The 24,010-nt window shown below is 31.2% G+C and overlaps 4 protein-coding genes across 5 annotated transcripts; 2 read left to right on the top strand and 2 right to left on the bottom strand.

Annotated features, from left to right (window-relative positions):
• Positions 1 to 369: 369 nt before the first annotated feature.
• Positions 370 to 11,752, top strand: LOC131853263 (proton channel OtopLc-like). Its single transcript, XM_059204107.1, has 10 exons — positions 370 to 651; positions 2,120 to 2,236; positions 4,040 to 4,157; positions 4,454 to 4,541; positions 4,980 to 5,188; positions 8,071 to 8,499; positions 8,639 to 8,854; positions 9,393 to 9,616; positions 10,593 to 10,791; positions 11,550 to 11,752. The coding sequence occupies exons 1-10, from the start codon at positions 554 to 556 to the stop codon at positions 11,736 to 11,738; spliced, it is 1,887 nt and encodes a 628-aa protein (XP_059060090.1). The 5' UTR covers positions 370 to 553; the 3' UTR covers positions 11,739 to 11,752.
• A 537-nt stretch (positions 11,753 to 12,289) lies between these two features.
• LOC131853227 (RING-box protein 1A) lies at positions 12,290 to 15,302 on the top strand. Its single transcript, XM_059204066.1, has 5 exons — positions 12,290 to 12,499; positions 12,592 to 12,619; positions 13,122 to 13,243; positions 14,338 to 14,423; positions 15,178 to 15,302. Exons 1-5 carry the CDS (start codon positions 12,407 to 12,409, stop codon positions 15,188 to 15,190), a joined length of 342 nt encoding a protein of 113 aa, XP_059060049.1. The 5' UTR covers positions 12,290 to 12,406; the 3' UTR covers positions 15,191 to 15,302.
• A 29-nt stretch (positions 15,303 to 15,331) lies between these two features.
• LOC131853364 (uncharacterized) lies at positions 15,332 to 17,127 on the bottom strand. The gene is made up of 2 exons (XM_059204231.1): positions 16,683 to 17,127; positions 15,332 to 15,336 (listed from the first exon to the last, which is right to left on the bottom strand). Exons 1-2 carry the CDS (start codon positions 17,125 to 17,127, stop codon positions 15,332 to 15,334), a joined length of 450 nt encoding a protein of 149 aa, XP_059060214.1.
• Positions 17,128 to 21,104: 3,977 nt separating this feature from the next.
• LOC131853220 (histone-lysine N-methyltransferase KMT5B) lies at positions 21,105 to 24,000 on the bottom strand. Of its 2 annotated transcripts, none has more exons than XM_059204054.1 (3): positions 23,752 to 24,000; positions 23,113 to 23,444; positions 21,105 to 23,027 (listed from the first exon to the last, which is right to left on the bottom strand). In XM_059204054.1, exons 2-3 carry the CDS (start codon positions 23,431 to 23,433, stop codon positions 21,246 to 21,248), a joined length of 2,103 nt encoding a protein of 700 aa, XP_059060037.1. In that variant the 5' UTR covers positions 23,434 to 23,444; positions 23,752 to 24,000; the 3' UTR covers positions 21,105 to 21,245. The 2 variants fall into 2 exon arrangements, with proteins under 2 accessions (XP_059060037.1, XP_059060038.1); XM_059204055.1 differs by lacking the exon at positions 23,752 to 24,000 and adding an exon at positions 23,546 to 23,643.
• Positions 24,001 to 24,010: the final 10 nt, after the last annotated feature.

Genomic DNA, 24,010 nt, shown 5'->3' with positions numbered 1-24,010 from the left:
ACTGAACTGTGTGTCACTACCTACCATTGATAAATATTAATAAAAACAGGCAATAAAATATTACATACAAAATATTAAGAGAAAAACTATAAATAAAAGTTTTATTAAAATTTTTAGTAGATACTAATGAAATATATTTTATTAGCTTTTTCTGCTTCTTAGGGCTCCACAACATTTTGCTAAAGTATTACAATGTAATACTTTTTACTTTTATTTCATTATTAGTTTAAAAGAATATCCAGTCATCTTGTATGTTTAACCTACATAATGTATTGGCTCTGTCACAAATTATAACTAATTATTTACACACACCACAGCATTACTCACTTCAGCGGAGCATTTGCGTACAGTTCATGGTTAGCACCACGACTATCAACACTGTATATTTATACTGAAGATTTAAAAATTATTGTTACGATCTTTAAGCTTTATTATTTTAGTGTAATTAAGAAATTTTGAGCGAATTGATAATGCAATCAAATAGTAGATTTCAATTTAAATCGGTGGACTCAATCTAATTATTAAATAAAAAAGGGGATATCTACTAACAAAAATGAAAAATAAAGAAAAATCTAATCAAAATACAGTGAAGGAGCGACGTGATGGCCGAGAGAGGTCTGAGCCGCTACTCGCCGTGCCTGAAGATGAAAGGTGAGACCGCCGAGCGGTTCATTAAAACGCACTATTAGTCGATAAACGTTCACTGAAACAAAACAACTTCGCTCCGTTGTAATGATCATCACTTGTTTTACTGTAAATTTCATTTTCCGCTGTCCTAACAATTTCAATTGTTATTTCATTGGAGCGAAAATAAATAAAATAAATTGGTACACTTTTATAGTCATCATATTGTATTGTAGGTACTAAGTTTATGGAAAATAACAGTAGATCCGAAGTAACTTATAAATAAACGTTAAAATTTCGCACGCTCTTCAATGCAGATCAGTATCATTGAACTGCAATTTAATATTAAGCGTGCAATTTCTTTCTGTAACCGTTGAATAAATCCATATAATCTACATCTATTCTTAATTATAAGTACCTATCTGAAACTTGTATTTATACCAAATTAAAAAAATATTGCGCAATCTATGAAAAGTTGATCAATACGAATTTCATACACAATATATCTATTAATATAATTAGAAAAGAAAAGAAATTTGTAGAGATTGCATTATCAGTATATAGGTAACAAATTCCGCTCTTGTTATTATTAGTAAACATATTGACCATGGGTTCTATTAACACATTGTAGGTATATTTTTCATAGTACCTAATAGTTATGGATTACGTGCGTCATACTGTTAGCTTATAATAAATGCATGATACTAATTAATAAAATAATGACTATAGAGACATATTCCTTAATAACTAATCAAAGTGTTTCTATATTCTTAAAGTATAATAATGGCATAAGTATCACTTTATTACGCATTTAACATATATATAATTATTCTCCTCTATATTATTTAAAATAGTTTAGCACAAAGTTTAAATGATTACTTTATAAAAAAAAAACCAATACATCAAAACATTTAGTGCGAGACATCATCAAATGGTTAATCACTAAAATCTACATGCTTCTAGAGTAAAATATGAGTACTGTTGAAGAATGAGTAAGTAAGAATAATCTACTACCTAAAAAAGAAGTAACAATGTAAGATGAATAACGTGGTATGCTTGATGTGCAGTTCAAACTCTTTGACAAATAGTACATTAGAGTACAATGACTGAGTATTCGGAAGACGTTGACAATATTTATGAAAAAGTACCAAACATTTAGCTTATTATACATAATGCCACAGTAAGGCAAGGGAAATTACAAAAAATTGCATTGAGCCTAAGTTCAACAATATTGACATATTTTTTTATTTGGTTTTACTCTAAATAAACTCGGTTTTTCTCACCTCACAATCGAAATCAAAAACAAGATAAGAATCTATATTGGAGAGATTATGTATATAAACAGATAATATTTAAAGGGTAAAAAATAATTATCTTATAGTCTTCTAATATTTACCTAATAGTAACTGTATGTGCCAAGTATACCTATTGTCAATTCCAAATAAAATTCCAAACATTATATTCTTTAAGAGTTAATGATTAATAATATTTTCAGCGAACATCCTCCACATTCACTGCCTCGGCTAAGCGTAGTCCTACCTGCAAGCACCTCTTCTAGTATTGACAACATCCCACCACGACAGTCTCGAAACCGACCACTATCACAGGGCGAGTAAGTTCCAATTCTATCAAATACGCTTTTAACCATTTTTATTTATTTTAGTCATTATATATAATGATTATCGAAAGACGAAAACAGTGAAATATGTTCTAGGCTATTTAAAGGGCTTCATTATCATCCTTCATATCGTCGTCTTATCTTCACCCTTGAATTCTATTTTATTCTAGTGTAGAGGCATGAATTTCGCCCGGTTTTTGAAGCGCTGTATAAAGGAAACAATAAACATTTTTACTATATTTTTTTTATCATTTGTTTATTGAAAACTATCAAAACAAAATTGGCAGAGTTATCAGCAGTCAAAGTGGTTGTCACCCTCCTGATGAACTGAAAAATAATAAACAGACGGATTCTTAGCTTAGCACGGGTGTACCTGTATTATACATATAAACCTTCCTCTTAAAACACTCTATCTATTAAAAAACGCTTCATAATCCGTGGCCTAGTTTTAAAGATTTAAGCATACACAGGGACAGACAGCGATAGCGACTTTGTTTTATATTATGTGATGATACATGGACCTTGGATAAATAAAAATATTTTTTTTCTAAAAATGGAGACATTTTGTAAAAAATTTTTTTTAGCAAAACCGATTTTAATAGTACTAAATGAGAAATTATAGTTTTGATCAACGTTCATGCGATAAAGAGATTTGTAAAGAACATCCTCTTCAAATTTGAAGTAAATTGGTAAATTAGAACTCGAGATACCGCCAGCTCGAAAAAAATAGTTTCGAGAAAAACGCGTTCAACGTTTTGAATAGTCATATTTTGACAATTTTAATGCAGATATAGAAAGAAGTAAAGAATATTGTGTGTCTTTTTAATCGGCGATTTTATATAAATAAGAATCCTACAGTATACAAGTAACAGATATTCCTAAACAATATAAAGGGACATTCATAATTAAGAACTCGGCACTTACAGTCTTTTTTTAATATGTTCCGGTTGACCGGAACCGATGCCACGTCACTAAAACAGCCTACAACTCATTAAATAATAGGAATTTTGAAAAATCCTTTTAATGGCATATTCTTGAATATCTAAATATTGGAAATATGAAATCAGATATCAAAACAGAACTTTTTTTATAGTTAGTAACTCATTTCTTTAAATACATATCTCACTAAAGAAACGCAACTTCATTCCACAATTAATTGCTTACTCCGCATTTTATAACTTTGGTAGACTTTATTAGCAATTATTAATAAGTGATATTAAGTATATAGACAGTGTAAACGTAAAAGTCTTAAATTAGCCTAGGCTTACATGCCTTTGGTAATTAGTGTTATATTCAATTTCTTTTATTTTGTATTTGTGTCAAAAAACTTTCCGTTAGACATTTGCTTTAATGTAATGTTTTATTTTATGTAGATCTATATAGATAGCAAGCAGCGAAAAAGATGTTTTATGACAGATATATTTTAATGTTTCTGCAAGCCAATACATCGGGCCACTTATATCTATACTAAATGTATCAAATTTACTATAGACACATACTATAGACACATATGTAACTAAAAGAATATGTATATACTTGTACATCGATGAAAGTACAATAGATTTTAAAATCTATTCAATCAGTGTTCTAAATATAATAATATACTTTATAATGGTTAATATTAGTGGTGTCCAAAACTTTAATTTAACATTAATTTAATAATCTGTCGAGCGCTTTTATTACTTGGCTCAATTTCATGAATTTATCCAACACACGAATGTCGTTACTCATTTGAATTAGGTGCATTTGCAGATTAGGCAATTTTAATAATTAATCCTATATTTCGCGTTGTTTCAGCGAGTCAATGACAGTGGTGTTATCAGCGTTCTATGCAAAATTATTAATAGTTTTAGGGGTAGCTTTCCCCGTGACCGGCACTATTCAAAATGAACTTAATACAAACATTACATCTGATGTAAGTACCTATTCTTTTTCAATATATTAATTAGTATTATTATTCAAAAGAAAATACACATTATAGCCTTAGTGTGTATGCGCTTATAAAATTATGGATTTGCTGTAGAAATTTAAAGCATAGGTATAATAGAAAATACATTTACTTATTATTAATATTTGTTAGTCATAAAAGATAGCATAAGTTCATCATAGATAACGATGATGAACTTATGCTATCTTTTATCACTATCAATCTACTATAAAATTTTAATAATTACAGCGAATATAAATAATATTTCCTATTCTATTTTACAGATTTTCACAATGTATCTATACATTGTTAGCATGGCATTCCTTGCTTACACTTTTTATCATCTTAGATTGGCGAAAAAAGATAAAAACGGTATGTTACTACATAATATTTGTGATATTTAGAATAATTCCTAACAAAAACTATCACTAACGAAAGCTCAAAAATTTTCTTAACTATCTATGTATAGTTCACATATAATCATACATATTCTAGTAATACTGAAACTAATACTATTGAAAAGGAGAATAGATATTTTACTTGTTTGAGTCTACCTAAACTTTGTAGTACTTTGTACAGAGTCCACTGCGTGCCATACCTATATATTTCTACAGACAAGCAACTTGTTTTATTATTTTGAAAAATAAGTGTGACGGTGAAATTAAACGGTACGAAGACATGAAATGTACTAAGTATATGACTCCTACTAAGTATATGTTAAGGGATCCTGTGGTGTCACGTAACATATATATATAAACAAAATATTTGATATCGTCTAATGTTTGACCAAACTGATTTTTGTACCTACAGAAAAAGCGAGGCGTACGCGCTATGGCAGTTTTTATCTTCACATGGGAGTGGCTGGTTTTAGCGTAGGTTCGATCATCTACTCCTGCCTACAGTTTGGGGGATACTTTGATCTCACAGGGGATTGTCAACTAATAATCGTTGCCGTCAAACCCTCACTTCGTATACTGTTCATGATTGCGCAGACAGTTTTTATCTTCTCTTATACAGACGTAAGTATTGTTTCATTTTAGAAATATTTATACATCATGAACTGTTTGCCCCATTACTAGCAATATCAATCTCAGCTATATAAGGTTGACATTCATACAGTCTCCTCTTCAATCCATCCTGATTAACTACTAGTGATTTGGCCATGGCCATTTCATCTATAAAATAAATTGTAACTACGGAAAATTTATAATATTTTATGATGAAATAATTTATTAAATATATTTATTGTATAAACTCTATAAAAATAAGTAATGGGTAGGCACATAAGATATTTCATTGAACCTGAATTGAACTATCTTCGGATACAAGGTTCAAAACAAAACGCAGGAGCGATAATTTTTGTTATTTGTATTTTGTCTACAAGTCTGGTTTTCTAAATATATCAAATAGAAGTACATATTGATCTAGAGGTTTACTGGTCCATCGTTCAAAGAATAGACAAAAAAATTATTGTCTCTTTATTTTCAAAACCATTTAAAATATTATGTGCCTAATACATTTCTGACTACAAATAAAAATACATAAGTATCCTTTGTAAATGACGTGGAGGTTGACTTATAGATTTTATTTAAAATACACATGTACTTTGACTTGTCTATTAATTTCATCTCCTTACTGTTGATCTTATTATACTGTATTATATTCGAGATTCAAATATGTTTGACTAAATTAACGTAATCTATTTCGTAATATGCCGTCTACATTTTTTTGTATTTGCAGCTTGTAATACGTTGACAGAATAACTCAATAAACACAAGTAGTCAGTAACACATTATCATTAACGTAATTACTCCACTAACATAAAATGAAGTTGGTAATAATAGTACCTCAGCTAGAGCAATGAAGCAAAACAGCGCTGTTTTGAAATGTATCAAAAACATGACAGTATTATGCCAGCCTCACAAGCGATTTCAGACAGCTATTTAAAGTTGCTAGAAAACAGAGACCTCGATAATGCAGATATTTTAAATAATAGAGAAAATTATTTAGGGTATACCCACAGGCTAGACCCATTGAACAAAAGAGATATAAGCTAATACAGTTAATACCTCCCATTGTTCAATAATAGATACATTTAGTTGTCACACTCTCTGAGACCTAATGAGGGGAAACTACAGTTTATGTATTGTTAATTGATTTAACTACGTGCCACATGTCATTACCTAGATTAATAATAGTAATGATAATAACCCTGTCCAACCTACACAGCACTGTCTAGCTAAGCAAGCTCGTGGTATGGGTCTAATGACTACAACTGATATAAATATTTTTTTTATAAACACTTACATAGAAAACAGACCTAAACAAACGATAATTATCATTAACAGATGTGTTTATGTGTTATATGTTAATGAGTATGATTGTTTATATTGGTCTCGGTGATACTCATTGACATAAACCGTGCGAGCTATCAAACCCGCAAACATTGAATTATACATATATTTTTGTTAACTTCATACTCCATATTGATTGATACTCTTATAGCCGCTCCGGCTACGGCAACTGCTTTAAGTATTCCTTACATGTGCCCTAATTTGACTAACATTTCCTAACTTATTTATAAAAGTTCGCGCACATTTTGGCACGTCAGGTCATACTATTTTTATAAGTGTAATTTATAGCCGCTAGTGGACAGGCTTTTATTTCATCACATCAAGCTGACAACAACGATGAGACTCATAATCTTATATTCCAAATTTTACTAAAGGTCGTCAATCAGAACGACTATCTGCCAAACTCTTCTACTTCTACTTTGTCAATATTGCCATGTTTTGCACCGAAGAATTTATACTTTATTCTCTTTTTACCGACTCTTATGACCTTCTAAGGATGAAAAGGAGCGATGCAATTTGGATTTTTGCTGCGTCATCACACGGAAAACGAATTCATTACACGATAAATTATAAACGTAATATAGCATTTATCAAGACTAATAAAGTGATCACGTCCATTTATACTTTACGCATACACCCAAGTGCTAATGGACAAACAATTTATTCAAATCGAGAGTTAGACGGCAAAAGCCGATTCATAAAAATCATAAACTTAGATTTTATAAATCGATAAGACATAGATTGTATAAGGGAACATCATATGACATTGAGTGACCAGGGGTGGGATGGCACTTAAATTTCGTGACGTCATAACCTAACATAAAACACGAAATCTATAGTATTAACGGAAAACTTCAATAATATTTATCAAAATTACAAAATATGTGACATAACACTGCGAAGGGTGTGGTCACCAATATGATCAGCTGTGATAAGAACCGGGGCAGGCGTAAAAAACCTAATGAAAAAAGTATATGAAATAATTTGATAGTACTTGTATTATAACTAGTACATAGTTGTATAGTGTATATAATACATAAATAAGTGCATACTCGCACCTTATCTAATGAGTGGGACTAATAGCAAGTTCTTTGAAACAAAGTCAAAAAGCAATCGAGCGCTGATGTAATGTGATCTATACATTTACAAAATTGAAAATATTAGGTATTGCTTGAACATTCATTAATTTCTTTGGTCTTATTTAATATCTTACTAAAACATGGTTAGGAGGTGGAATCGATTTAAATAAATTATTTTGTTATACTCAGATAATATCCTCGATTACTACATGAGGTAGGGAATTTTTGCATCCTAAATTACGTAGATACTGCTACAAATCCATTCAATAATATTAATGAAATTTTTATACAAAAAGTTCATAAACGGATTACATAGCCATATGTTTTATAAATAACATGTAATATGTTCATAATAATATAGTTACATATTAATGTTTTTTCTAAAAAAAGACCGACGCGGAAACGTAGAAACCGTGACTTTATTCCTTAACACCATGGGCAAAGACTTTCTAAATTTAAATCTTACAGATACTGGATCCAATGAGAGGTGTGGTAGTGGACAAGTTTGGATTGATGCATTTGATCGCAACAAATGTATGTGAATGGTTCAACGTGGTCATTCAAGAAACAAGAGATGACATAGTCGCAGTGGCGTATGATAGACCAACACTTTTCCGATATGCTAACATTAGTGGAGCATATAAGACTGTAATCATAACAGATGTACTAGACAATATAACTTTTATTGAAAAGCCTGGAGGGCTAGGTTTAAAAAATGGCAATGTTCTAAATATGTCCATGGACAAACTGAATTGGAGCTGCAATGTCTCAGACATGATTACGCCTTTAATAAGAAGCGTAAACCCGTATTTAAGGCCTTGTGGTGTGGAGTACAGTCTTTTATGTTCTATTATTATTGTTGTCATATGGAATGATATATGCACCGTACCTGGATCAGTAAGTTATATTTTAATGGCAGTGTGTTATAAGTGTTCTATGGCTTTTACCATATTACAATAGGAATATAATTAATAAAAATATTCAGTGCAATACTAATTGTTATATCGTCTTAGAATAACTGTTTTTTTTATTTCAGAAATTTCTCAAAGTAGCTCCTAATACAATATCAAACAGAGAAATACGACAATGCTGCGAACGTATAAAATCAAACAACCATTTCTCAGTAGATTGCGGTAGTGCACACAGGGGACTTTTTGCAGGCATTGTAGTACTAGCTGGCACTATAGTCAGTCTGATGTTGTTCAATGGTCTCTTTCAAAAAGAAAAACATGTGGAACTAGCACTACTACAGGTACTTAAATCGCAATTAAGACATTGATAACACTATATATAGTCTCTTAGCCAGAGCCAAATCCAATCAAACATTTTCTCTCGACCAAAAACTTATCTATAATATCATTAACATAGTTTAATATTTAATGTGATGTGCATTAAAGGGCCTAGTGAATGTCAGTTACATATAGGGTATAGAGACTACCATGTCTCTATACTCTGTATGTAATTAGTCTTCCGGAATGTCAACGCATGAGAAGTAGCAGTAGCATCAAATCAAGGCGTTTATTTATTTACAGATTATTAAAATAATCAATTTACATCAAGTAATACAAAAGGTGGTCTTATTCCTAAGTAATCTCTTCCAGACAACGTTTGGATACAAAAAGTAAATATAAGAAAGGTGACAAAGGGTTGTTGGGCGTTGTAACATTTGTTATATAACGTTGTTTGTGTACATATGCATGCATGAATAACGGTTCTTCCATAGCATAAAAAAATACGAGAGAAACAAATATGAGTAATGTATGTTTACTGATTAAATTCTATACTTACAGATAAACGTTTGGGAGACAATACTATTTATTCTAATGACCGTTGGATCTGGTGCCTGTCTTCAACGCATACGGTCACTCCCTCTAAAACGAACCATGACAGCCTTGCCACTAGAACATGCATTATTACTGGTCACTCAGTTTGGTGTATACTTATACTATTTATTTCAAATTATTGGTGCTGGTTTCTTGGTTCATAAATACCCTGAAGAGAGGCGTGCTACTCGGTAACTATATCTAAGTGGCCTTTTTCTATTTACTACTGAAGAATCAAACCTTGTGTCTAGATATGTAACTACAGTCATTAATGTTATTATAATATTGATTAGTATATATAATATAGAAGGACATAAAAATAAGGTATAAATATAAATATGTAAATATCAATGTTTGCCTTTGGTCAGCATTTTATACGATTCATTGAAAACTAAGGTTCTGTAACCGTACTTGAAAATTAGTAAAGTATAGTATTAGTACAAACTTGTTCTAATGGCGTTTATTGTTCTTTGTTTATGGTTCTAATGTTGAAAAACCATACTACCTATTACTAATTTAAAAGTATGCCCGTCTGCTTGTATGTTTGTTGTAATTTCACGGCTGAACGAATCTTATCGTTTGACGTGAAGATACGATTACGATACGATACGATTGTATTACGAAAACGCACATAGACCATTATTTATATAAACTAGCTGACGTAATTAAAGGTAACAGCTAATTTGAATATCTAATACCTAAGGATTATTTCATTAGAACGTAATATATTGAAAAGTATTATAAAATTTAATTAATATAGTCAATACATTACTTTCTTAATTATAAATGTAATTATTATAATAGAAATTATACGATTTTCGAATTTAATCATTTAAATTAATATATAATTCTAAGTGTATATACCTAGTAGGTAGATCATAGAGTACTTTATTACCTGTAGGTATTTAAAAAAAAGGAAAATCAGTTGAGTTTCCTGTCAATTCTTAAATGAATATGATACTGGACTAAAAAAATCGAAGAAAATCGACGTTCATAAAGGGCTACAATGTCCTACATAAATGATTTTTGATTTTATTTTATTTATGCCGCTAATTGTTATCTATATATTATAAATTAATTAATTAAATATATATAATACTCAAACGAGCTGTTGTACTGCAGCTGCTATTAGCAGTTAGTAAATAGATTTTATTTTTTTACTTTCAGTATTTTAGTGCCTCTATGTGCAGTGATACAATGCTCCTGTCAGACACTTCTGATCTTAGACGCGTGGTCCCGTAGATGCGAAGAAACAACAGGCCGTCGCCCAGGACGCCAGCTAGTAACCTTCCTTCTCGTCGGGAATTTTGCGCTATGGCTTTTAAACCGAGTTAAGAACGCAAGAGCGGAATTTCATCCACTACAGGTACATAGCCTAATAATAAAAGTAATGATTTTTAGTTTTAATTAACTTGTGACCCGTTCTACCTTTGCTGGAGTTATTTACAATATACCTACTTATATTTGAAATTGTAAAAAATAGACAGAAGTACTTTAGCATTTGCATTGCATGCATATTAGTATACCTACCTACTCCTACCTAATATGAGAAATGTGATTGATATGAATATAAATTGTATTATGGGTAGATAGACTATATAATAATCTATACAGATTTAGTAAAGAAATTTAAAACAATAAAATAAAGGTATGTTCTCAATGCGACTGTACTATTATCTTCACAAAAGCGAAAATATATATATACATATTATACATACTAATATTATACTAGAATATTACTAGAACGTCGTGGCCTACCTGACTTCGAACGCAATGGTCGTGAGTTCCAATCTAGGCTGCACCAAAAACTTTTTCATAATTCGATTATTAGGTATATCTATATTGCTACATCACAACAAACTAATTTAAAAACCTGGCAGTAATCTTGCCTTAGATCCCATGTACCACGTGAAAAGCGGGCATGTCAAGTTTTATATTCATACCATCAACAGTTGAAAACGCCTCTGGGATACTCCATTTGGGATACCAATCATGAAGGCATATTATTACCTATTTATTGTTTTTGATAGGGAACTATACTATTGCTAATCTATGCCAATTTAGTTCATTATTTTTACTTATAATAAGTCACTGCTGTAAAGTATAATGCATATTTATTTTCAGATGGAATTTTTCGGCGTGTGGGCATGGACGCTAATCACTCACGTCTCCGTACCACTTCTTGTTTGCTACAGATTTCAAGCTACTGTCTGTTTTTATGAAATTTGGAAAAATTCATATAAAAGAAAAAAATATACTAACGATATCAGTTTAGAGGAGCAAGACTTTGAGCCGAAGAATCATGTGGCATAACCATATAATAAAAATATCTGTAACTACATTTCTCGTTTATTTTATTTCTTATACCAACAATACTAACAAATATATAAAATATATATATGCTGTTATTAATCATAACATAATTATTATTCGAATTATTTGTATCCATGCGCATAATATAACGGTTTGAAATAACATTAAAAAAATATCTTATTATTTTACGCCTAAGGACTGTACTCTTACTACTACTTACTCTACACATTCTTAGAAACTGGCGTGAAGATTGATGTTTTTAACCCGTTTTGCTATACATGTACTAATAGTTCCTTAATTAAACCTAAATACCTAATTCGGTTTATAAGGGCAACTGGTTAGATAAAATGTTCGATTACTGATGTTTTCAGAACATTGAACACTAAATTATGCCCAATTATTTTGGATTACAATCAATCTGATTTTAGATAAATCAGCAATTGCCGAATCAGTGAGTGTACGCCAACCTTAACCTGGCGATTTGAAAGTAGTAATATCTAGCAACTCTTTCTGTCACATTGACAAATGTCAAAGCTGTCAAGCATAGATCAGTCAGAGACTAGAGAGGCCAGTCGCAGTCAATAAAAATTATAAACTTACTACTACCATCAAATTAATACACAAATTAAATTCATTTTTAATAAAATAGGGTATAAATTTTATATAATATGGCATCTGTAATGGACGTTGATGAAGATGAAGTTGAGATGGCCTCCTCAAGTAGCGGCAAAGGAGATAAAAAAAGATTTGAAGTTAAAAAGGTACTTTGTTATTTTACGCATTGTCATGTTATCCATTCAAATGCTTTATTGTTATTTTTGTTTATTTACTTGTTTCTTTTTTATTTTTACAGTGGAATGCCGTGGCTTTGTGGGCATGGGGTATGTATATTATTAGGGATAATCTCAAAATGTAAAGTTTAACCTTAAACATCATTGGAAAAGTATTGCTTTAATGGCCCCATTTTTAACAATGTACTTTTGTACGGTCAACATCCATGCGGTTCTTCTTAAAAACTATTGTTTTTTCCACCTGATTTGAGTCCATCCTCATCATTCCATTCTTCATTACACTTCCTAGAGGTATGAATACTAGGTTTTACAAGCCATGTATTTATAAAAGCTTTGGCAGTATAATTTAATAATAACTGTAATTTTAAGTATATTTCTAGCTTCGAAAATTAAGTACTCACATATAAAAGTATTTATATCATTACAAGTTTATACATTACACTTCTTATAATTTAATTTTAAATATCTATATGATTTAGTTATTGTTACAAAGCTGACACTGTTTTCACTATTAAAGCTTTAAGTGTCTAATGTTAAAAAGGATATGTTGAAGAATAAATTATTTTTTGCAGTAAATAGTCTTCTGTTTTAGATATTGTGGTGGACAACTGTGCCATTTGCCGCAATCACATAATGGATCTGTGTATAGAATGTCAAGCCAATCAAGCTTCAGCCACCAGTGAAGAATGTACAGTTGCATGGGGAGTCTGCAATGTAAGCTACACAATAATTATCAAATTATTAATACATGAAAAAAAATATGCCACAACTATCTACTACTATATTTCATAGAACATACACCCATTTAAAATATTTAGCTATTTAAATAATATTAAATACAAACTGACAGTGATTCTATTGTATTGACAAGTCTAGGTGTCGTATAATACAATAACAGTATTATACAACACTTAGACCTGTCAATACAATAGACAAGGAAACACCAGTAAAGTAAATTTTGAAAATATGTTATGTAGAATATTAATATGTTATGTAGTATATAATGTTATGTAGTATGTTAGTTTTATGTTATAAACTTCATATAAAACTAAAAGTAATATTCTAGAATAAAAACTTGCAATTAAAGGAATCAGTATTGTAAATACAGCACTACCCTTACTCCAGCTGGTAACATTATTTGAAAATTTGATATGACCTGTCAGTTTAGTCTTTGTGATAAAAAACAGACTATACTAACTTATAAGAAGATGCCCAATTGAAACATTTATAATCCTAATTAAAATAAATTGTTTAACGAATAGTTAAACATGCTGTATTGGACTCTCTTTAGTTTACTTTGGTCTCACATATTTCGATTTTTGTGTGTTGAACAATCTATTGTTATTATCTTATTACTAATTTCTATCTATACACTGAGTCTTCTAAATATTTTAAGCATATTATTTAGCTATATAATCATTTAAATAGAGGCTAAGTGTTATCTACTCACTGCACATTTTGCATAGTAGAAATAAAGAGTAATAAAAAATATTAAAATCAGTTCTACAAGTTATATTTGTATTGAATGGTGTTCATGTGAGACCAGATGAATGTGTACTTTGACATATCATTGAAAACCATGTGTCTAAATCTAACATTTGAGAATCAATAACGCTTTGTAATATCTGTAATTTAAATTTATTACAAATTGATAAACAATACAAGTTTTGGTTACAAACTCTGTAAAAATAAAAAAATATATTGATAGTCTCAATTTATTCAGGAATCCTTCTATGCCAATTATTGAAAATGAATGGTCTTTTTATTTCATATATAATAATTATTATTATTATTAACATATTTTTCAGCATGCATTCCATTTCCACTGCATCTCACGTTGGCTGAAAACAAGACAAGTTTGCCCTTTAGATAACAGAGAATGGGAGTTTCAAAAGTAAGACATTATTTCTTATGTTAGAGTACTCATAGTAGTGTTATAAATGAAAAAGTTTGAGAGGATGGATGTTGCTCTTTCACTAAAGTTAATGAACAAATACCAATTAACTTGGTACACAGTTATGTATTATTCTGGTTTATGAAATTTTATTAACAGATGGGAATATTTTTACTATTTTCACCCCATTACATTGGGTTAGAGCCGCAAGATACCTATAAAAATTTAAACATTAGTAAAATAGATATAAAAAGCTCATTAATCAATGATTCTTGCAATGCATTATTTTATGTATCAAATGTGTAAGCTGTAATCTTCAACCGGCCTTCCCGAGCGTGGTTCATCTTCGACATCAAAATTGCCGAATTGAAATTTAGCGAACCAATTCTGTCACAGGCGTACTGTTAACATACCTTCTCCAAACACATTGGTCAATTTCTTTCTGGCTTGAACAGCATTTTTGCCCTTTCTGTAGTAAAACTGTAAGATATGTCGAAAATGCTTCTTATCACTCATATTTAAAAGGGCAAAAACTACTGCGTAGAATTCATTGATATTTTTCACACAAGCCTTGTTATATGAGCTCTCAAACCATACTAAAATTATACGGCTTAAGTGTGAACAGAGTGCAAAAAAATACAATTAAATCCTCTGCCAGGAAATAACGAAAATACTTTCTGAACAACCTAATATAACTGTAAAATTTTAAGAAGTCTTCAATTATTCAATAAATAATTGAAATTTGTTTTTGCAGGTATGGACACTAGCGATCTCGGTCTCGTGGCTCACATGAGTTCAACCATCCGTCATGTTAATGTCATAATTGCATTAAGTGTTTAATAAAATAACTCGTATATTAAAATTTTCATTATTAATTTTAAAATTGCGACATCCAGTAAATTGTTTTATTAACCTGTAATGAGAAGAACATAAAAATAGTAAATGTTTTAATAAACATCATGAAATGTTTATTTTTGGGATAGTTTAATTTTTAATTAGTCTCTTGTGTATAAGTAACCAATATTGTATCGGCAAGTCAGGTTCCTTAGCAGACAAGGTATCGAAATTACAGGGTACGGGGGTTTGACCTTATTCTTCCAAAATAGCAATATGTGTGCTACTGTGGAGTCACATATATTATTATATATATATTGTTGCACCGATGGGGGTGGCATAATCTGCGGAATGAAAACATCAAGAACATATAAAATTAAAAAAATATATACTTATATATATATATATATATATATATAGCTGAAGAATTCTATTTCCGGAAATTATTAGCTTTACCATTAGCCCACTTGTCGAGGAACGCATCATGACTCGCTACGACCGGCGCGACCGTAGGATTAGGAACAATGAAAATTTTGCACAAGTTAGGAAAATGTAATGAAATCGAAATTGCGTGGATCAACTAGTATCAAAATATATAGTCGAAAATAATAGTACTTAAGCCGAAAAAAACTAGTCAGATGATCCTACTCGTTCTGTGTCGCCGTTAATGTAAACAACATAAGAGTTGTCATCGTCACATTTCGCATAATATGAATAGTATTGAAATCCACAATAAGAGCAGGAGGCATCAGTTACGTTTTCATAACAAACTACTAATTGTCATTCAAATCGTTATAGCCAATGTCAATAGTCAAGACCATGCAATTCGAGAAAAAAATAGTTCATTTTAAAAGTATTGGGATTTTATTTATGCAGAGGGCAAATAAGGAAACACCATTTTATTCGCAGTCGTCTTTTTTATTAATATGTTTTCTCTTTTTATATACAAATAATATATGTCAATATATCAAAGGAGTTTTATGTCTAACATCCCCCCTCAACTTCTAATCTAGTAAATTTGAAATTGTTACTATGATACATACGAACATACATCGAACATCACCGTATATAATATCGATAAATGGTGTAACAACACTAATCTTAATTTGAAATTTATACAATACAATAGAAGTCGAGTTTACATTATATTCATTTTAAAAGTTAAATAAGAATGTTGGTTGAAAGATAGAGCTTTAGTAAATACATCGGAAATATTTTTGTTACTTTCTACATAGGATAAATTAATTATTTTCTTAGCAATAATATCTTTTACGTAATGAGCTTTAATATCTATGTGTTTTGATCTTTTACTATTTTCGTAGCTTTCAATTAATCTCAGAGTACTTTGATTATCAATCAATAATTTACAATTTATATTTAGTGAGGTAAGATCTGACAAGACGCCCTTCAAATTAACTATCTCACAAACAGCAAGAGCACCGTCTAAGTATTCAGCCTCAGCAGTCGATAAGGCTACAGAAGCTTGTTTCTTAGAATACCAGGAAATAAGTTTTCCAGCATAAAATACAGCACAGCCACTAGTACTTTTCCTATCAATTTTGTCAGATGCCCAGTCTGCGTCTGAAAATGTTGTTAAATCTTGACTAATCCTCCTTCTGTATATTAGACTTTTCTCTTTCGTCCCCTTCAAGTACCGCATTACTCTTTTAGCTGCCTTCCAAACACCCTCTGTAGGTTTATCTAGAAAACGGCTTAAATATGAAATTGCAAAAGTGATATCTGGTCTACTGTTAGATGATATAAACAGTAAAGAACCTATTAATTCTTTATATGGAACCTTAATTATTTCTTTCGTATCTGCATTAAATCCTGCCTCCATAGGTGTAGTAACTTCTCTGCATTCTTTCATATTAAATTTTTCTAATATTCTCTCTATCTGTTTTGTTTGATTAATCTTAATACCATCCTCTATTTTCTCAATTTACATTCCCAAAAAACTTTTTATTTCGCCTAAATATTTTGTATTAAATTCTTGATATAACAACTTCTTTATACGTTCTACTTCTTCCTCCTTCCCCATTAATAAAATATCATCAACATAAACTAATAGTTTTACATCTTCATTAAAATACAAACAAAAATCGTAGCCTGATCTTTCAGACCTATTTTCAGCATAATAATATTAAATTGTTTGTTCCAACATTTAGGACTTTCCTTTAAACCATATAAACTACGTCTTAGTTTTAATATCTTGTTTCCTTTAATTTCAATTCCTTGTGGTACTTTAATATACACATCTGCTTCTAAAAATCCGTTAAGAAACGCTGTAGGTACATCCAGTTGGTAAACTGGTGCTTGTGTTTCTACAGATCGAGCTAAGAATGCTCTTACAATTGACATTCTCGCAATTGGTGCATAATTTATCTCAAAATATTTATCAGCTATTTGGTAACCTTTCACCACTACTACACCACCACTTTGATGCCATTATCTTTGATAGTAAAAATCCATCTTGTATCAATAGATTTTAAACCTTCTTTGTTTTCTACAACTGACCAAGTTTCTAGTTTCTCTAATGACTCTACTTCTTTATTTATAGCTTTTTTCCACTCTAAATCTTTAACGGCTTCTTTGTATGTTTGAGGTACATCATTTAGACAATTAGTTATTAAACAATATGCCGTATATATTTCATAATCATGTAAATTTCTAGGTACATTTATTTCGCGCCCAGGACGTGTTCTTACCTTTTCATCTTCTTCTATCTCATTATCTTTTTCTTCATCTATTCTTTCTTGTTCTAACTGTATAGGCTTATTACTCATATTTTTATTATCCTTTTCATCATCAATTATTATAATCTTCTCATTTTCATTTTTGTTATCCTCAAGTTTTTCTTTAGGGCAGAATATAGTATTCTGTTCATCAAAAATATCATCTGTTGAAGTAATGATTTTGTTATTTTCAGGGCAGGTGAAATACAAATTAAATACGACAATTATTGTTATGTGACTGCAAACGCAGACAATCTGACGGTCATAAAATCATATGATTTCCGTGATAAGTATTTTTTCTTTAATGGATGATAGTGGAATACTGCCTGCGCTAAAGGTATACACTAGCGGGGCATCAGTGGTGAATAATATGAGCATGACTTCAGCTCGTTGAAGTTAAACTGACAACCCCTTTCTCCCGTGGTACCCTTTTCTCATAACAAATAATAAAATCTTGCAAAATCTTTCCACACAGAAAGGCAATACGTTTTACAAAAACATGTAAAAAAAATTTTTTTATCTTACTTGTCGACTAGTGTGCTGCGACGCAAACCCTATCTCTGAAATTAAGATAGCGACTAGTTAGGACGCAGAAGAAATGTAAGAACGACAACGTCACGGAAACGCAAGTGTTTGTGTGCACAACATGCAAAGCTACAATGATCTATCCACTTTAAACCGCGATCCACTGCACCGCCCATGGGTAAGAAGATTGTTTATAATGTGGACTAATAACCACATTGCTAGCAATGTACTATGACTGGTTTACCTCCACGTAGATCCCCCTAGAAACTATCGTTATAAATTCGTGATGAATTTACCACGATGAGCTAACTGACCTGACCTCATATTCACCTTATCATCCTCCACTGGTGTCGCCAGCGTAAACAGTTAGTGCAGACGGGTGTACCATTCCATTATTATCCTTAAGAAATATAAAAGAAAATGAACATGAAATCAGTCCCGTCCCGCCCATCGTATCGAAATCACAGGTATCAGCCATAATGGTGTCTAGGGGCGTGAGGTGAGTCTATTATTGGTAGAATTGCTAGCAAAAACTTCACCATTTAAATTTCTAGTTAAGAGGTAAACTTAAATATACATAAATAATAAACATGACCGAAACTTGAGGCATTTTATTGTGATTATACTTAATTGAAAATATTTCATAATAGCTTATATTTGTCAACAATATGCAACTTGTTTCATCTAATTTATTTTTACATACTATTCCATAAAGGAATATCACAAAAGCTAGTTCATTTACTAGCTATTTAATTTACAGATACATTACAACCTATGTCATACATACATACCTCACAAGTTTACGCATTCTGTTCATTGAATGATGCGCGTAGTTGCTAATGTGACCAACCAACGTTTATCAAGTAGTACTTTGAGATCAACTAAAATCAGCGCTATATATTTATAGATATTTTATCCCAATAATCAGAGTAAAAGAAATCATAAATTCTCCCCATAAGTAAATATAAGCAGAATAGCGAAAGCAACGGATGATTAATACGACATTAAAAATGTAATACTATCCGATGCATCTTTGTCAATATATTTATTTTGAGTTAACAAACGCTGATGACTACCCTGGGCGTGCAGGGGTCATAGGCTACGATTATACTACACCGCTTACCAATAGGTTAGCCAAACGCTTATTTTCCCACCTTTCCCTTCCTTCAACTCGTTACGTGCTTTCATTTAAATTAATTGCGTGCAGAACAAAGCCTTTACAAGCTTTGTTGCAGAGTTGAAATTGTTATATGGGATATAGTTGTAATGTACTTCGGAAGCAGTCAGTATAAGCTTCTATAACACACCATTTACGTACATAATGGATATTTGCTCACTTATGTGTAAAGTTTCATTGAAAACTGCATTTTTATACAATATATTTGGTAGATACCACTAACAATTACGATTAAACTAACATTACTTTCATACTTCATCTGCTTGTCAGCAAATATTATATTATTATGTACATCAAAAGTTTACATAATTATACCAAATAAATTTACAATTTAAACTTCGACTGCCACCTCAGAAAAGATACACACGCAAATGTAAAAAACTACCTATCTAGTATATTAACTATCTGCCGAACACTGGTGACAAAAACGTCAAAATTATAAAACACATCAAATACTACGCCAAAACTGGATATTTTCTTTTCTCGGCATAATATTATGTTTATATAAGATAATAAATCAGTCACTCCTTGTAAAATTTACTCAAACACACTTCATGCAACCATATTCAGTTGGACTGAACTTATTCCAAATATCAGGTAAATTATCTGGAAGCAGAAAAGCGGAAACTATTATTTATTCTTAAAATATTAAAATTAATATTGATAAGTACCTACCATATCACTTTAACTATTGTATATATGGTATCATTTCAACAGTTCTCGAGATACAATACTACAAACATTAAAGCCTAATGTCTAAACAATCAGTATAGCTTGTACAACATGTCAACGGTAAAATCGGTAATAATACACAAAGGATTTCTACAAAACATCTAGTTTTGGCGTTTGTATGCAACTATTTGGTGTATTTGATTTGAATTTAATTTCATTCATCACATTAAAATAAACTTCGGCAGCACAAAATTGTACTAGAATTATATATCGGTCAGACTTATATCCTACTTGCAATAAGCAATGACTTTATCGTGATTATAAATAAGAAAATTTAGTCTTATAATCCATGTTATGTCCAAAGGCCAACACTATTTTCACAGTAATTAATTGTTACATCAAGTCACTGTAATGTATTGCAACACATTATAATAATATGCAGTATAATAAACTCGAAATTATTGTTTCAGGCATAACAAACCAATTCGAATTTCAGATTATATATAATAATCTGAAATTTTAATTGGTTATTATTATTCGAATTGTAATATAATAAATCTTTCAGTTACAACTGCATATATTTGGGTCCTGTTACATATTTTGACTTTGATCATAACATATAGTGGCTATTTGTCAAAATAGGTTGCATAAAAACGGGAAATAATAAATTAGTGCTAATGAAATAACAAACTTTAGTTTTCGTTTTAATAAATATTTCCTTGGAATCATCAAATAAAAATATGATGCCTATCACACAATACTCAAATCAGAATTTCACATAATGAAATAAATACTAGATAAAATATCCTAGTCAAATGAAAATTAAACTAATAATTGAATTATAACGGTGGAAATATAACCATAAGGTAGTTGCGGCTGTCAGTCCGCCGAAATAGCAGCAGGTAAATCGATAGTACGACTTTCATTGCCGAAAATTAATCTTAAGCGTTTCATAGGGGGCAAGGGACGGATCGGACTATGTTTTCGATGACGCTCTTTTGACCGACGGCGTTTTTTTATACGTCTTACTGTCTCAGGATCAACACCTTCCAACCGCAATACCTCATATTCGGGCACCTCTGTTGTGGCACCACAATCCATTACTTCCTCTACTACAGGACTTCTCTTAACTCGCAATGTCAACTTTAAACCTCTGCGTGGTGGTGTACATGGACACTCACTGCTCTTATTAGAATTATCTGCTAACCAAGGTGGTCCAGTGTCCAATTCCTTTTTAGGTTCCTCAGTCCGATTATTTAAATCTATTTTATTATTTTTGTTCAATTTGCATTCTTTTGGTTCACTTGGATTAACATTTTCTCTAAAGTCATAAATTTCACTTTTAATGTATGTATTACCACTTCCACAATCATCATTGTCTATTTTTTGTTCTTTAGTATCTGAGCTGTTTGAGAGGCTATCGATTTTTACTTTGTTATGTGAACTCAAATCATTTTGCAGAGATTCTTTTACAGTACATTCACTCTCAGTGTGCCCTAATTCTGTTTTACTTATATTTAAAACATCTTCCAAAATAAAACTATCTTCTTTCTGGGCATTATGTATGGGTTCAGTTTTAACAATAACATTATTAGGTTCTAAAGAATCAGGTAAATCAGGCTCTCCTTTTGGTGTATCAAGGTTCCTTTCTTCCTTAGTTTCAGGTGCACATTTTGAAATGTGTTTAATTTTAGCACAAGTAGTCTGTGCCTGTGCAAAATTATCAAGACGTTTATGGCTCCTCAACACTATTCCACTATGAGAATCTCTACTACTACGAGAACTGGCAGTGCTACAACACCTTGAAGGTGGTGCTCGACGTTTAGTATTACCTACAGGTGGCATAATGCCATTTGAAGTACGACCACTATCTGTCCTACGACGTAACCTATCACCTCTGCTTGAAACAGAGGAGTCCCTACTACCTTGTGTATCTTTATCACCTGTACCATCTACAACATCTGCAATACAACCTTGGGCTATTAAAAGTTCAGCATCATATTTTGTCAATCCTTTCTGTTTCATTTCTTTCATACTTAGTGGAGATATTATATTTGAATTTTGCCTACCTGCCAATCGTGACTTTTCAGAATTTTTCCCATTCATCTTTTGACTCTGTTTAGCCTTTGTTCTATTAATTCTATTATCTGTTTCTCTAAATCGATATCTTGTAGCCTGTTCATCATTGTGTGGACTTTTGACAGAAAATGCACCTTTCCCACGCCTTTCACAAGTTTCACATTCACAATAACAATTACCATTTCCAAAGAAATCTTCTCCATAAAAACAAGTTATCTCCTCACCAACCTCAATATCCCTTAAGACACGAACAAATGCCTTACCACGATCAGTAGCCTCAAAAGTACAATTCGGTCTACAGTCATGATTTATATATGCTGCAGGTCCCAACCACAACTGTGCACAATTTTTCCGACAGCTGTACATGACAGAAAAATCATTCTTTCCTGGATGAAGGAGCTGTTTTTCTTCCTCCTCTGTCATTTCAGCTATACAACCCACAAGAAAATCTATTCTCTCATGCTTAAAAAATTTCTTAGTTGTTGAAATTTTGGCTCCAACTCTGCCTTCTAAAGAATATCTATAGCAAGGTTCTATAACAAAGCCTGCCTTTTTATCAAAAACCCTTAAGTAGCGGTATATCTGAAATAAAAACACAAAATTTATCACTAAGTAGAGATTTGCTAACTAAAATGAAAAATAATTAGACTGTAGGTAATTTACTTACATGTTCTCTAAGTTTGCTTTGTTGATGTTTATTTTTACTAAAATGTCTTGGCATCCATTCACCACTTGCTAGTTTAGAATAAGCTTTATTGTAATCTTGAGTTTGGACAAATTCCTTAATTATTTGCTTAAGATCATCTTTATTAGTTTTTATGGGTCTGTAGCGAATGTTCATTTTGTGTGTAGTGATGGTCAAGTAAGGATCCACGATAAGTGCCGTCGCCAAGTCGTCGTATTCCGAGAGCTCGCGAGGGGTCATTCCCATCGGCTGCATTTTGTGGAGTACTTGCCTCCCTGGGTAAGCTGCTGATCCAACAACCATTCTGAAATTACCTGTACACAAAGAACGCAAGGTTTTTTTTTAACAGCAGTTATCAACAAAAAATTCACAGGTACACAGTAAACTATCTTAACAGAAATGAACAAACACCTACTAAACAAGGCATGTAATGATACAACATAAGCCTAATACTAATTCTCATAACATTTTTACGGTTTTTAATAAATAAAATGACAAACATGGCCGCCTAACATGAACTCAAAAAACGACACGTCAAAACTTGACATTATTTTTGGTAGATATAACGTGGGAAAGTATTATAAAATACAGTAAAGTATATAAACTTTTTAAAACACTTACATAAATCATTTATAACTAATAAGAATCATGTTTAATCCCAGTAACAACTTTGAATATCTACTAGCAGGCTAGCACTTTCGAGACGCTAACCTCTCAAATAAAATACATATCGGGTTTGTTAACTTTAAATTCGATTTATATTCTTCATTCTTAGCTAATGTAAATTAATATGTAATCAAAGAGACTTCAAAAATAAGTCCCAAAGAAAGCTGAAAAACAACCATGTTTTGGTTCGTGAGTTCAATTTTTTTGTTGGGTA

This window comes from Achroia grisella, unplaced genomic scaffold, assembly GCF_030625045.1.
Source record: "Achroia grisella isolate CSIRO2021 unplaced genomic scaffold, CSIRO_AGI_Agris_v1 utg900, whole genome shotgun sequence".
In the NCBI taxonomy this organism is placed as follows: domain Eukaryota; kingdom Metazoa; phylum Arthropoda; class Insecta; order Lepidoptera; family Pyralidae; genus Achroia; species Achroia grisella.
The sequence above is the reverse complement of the archived record's forward strand: the minus strand, read 5'-3'. Positions and strand labels throughout refer to the sequence as shown.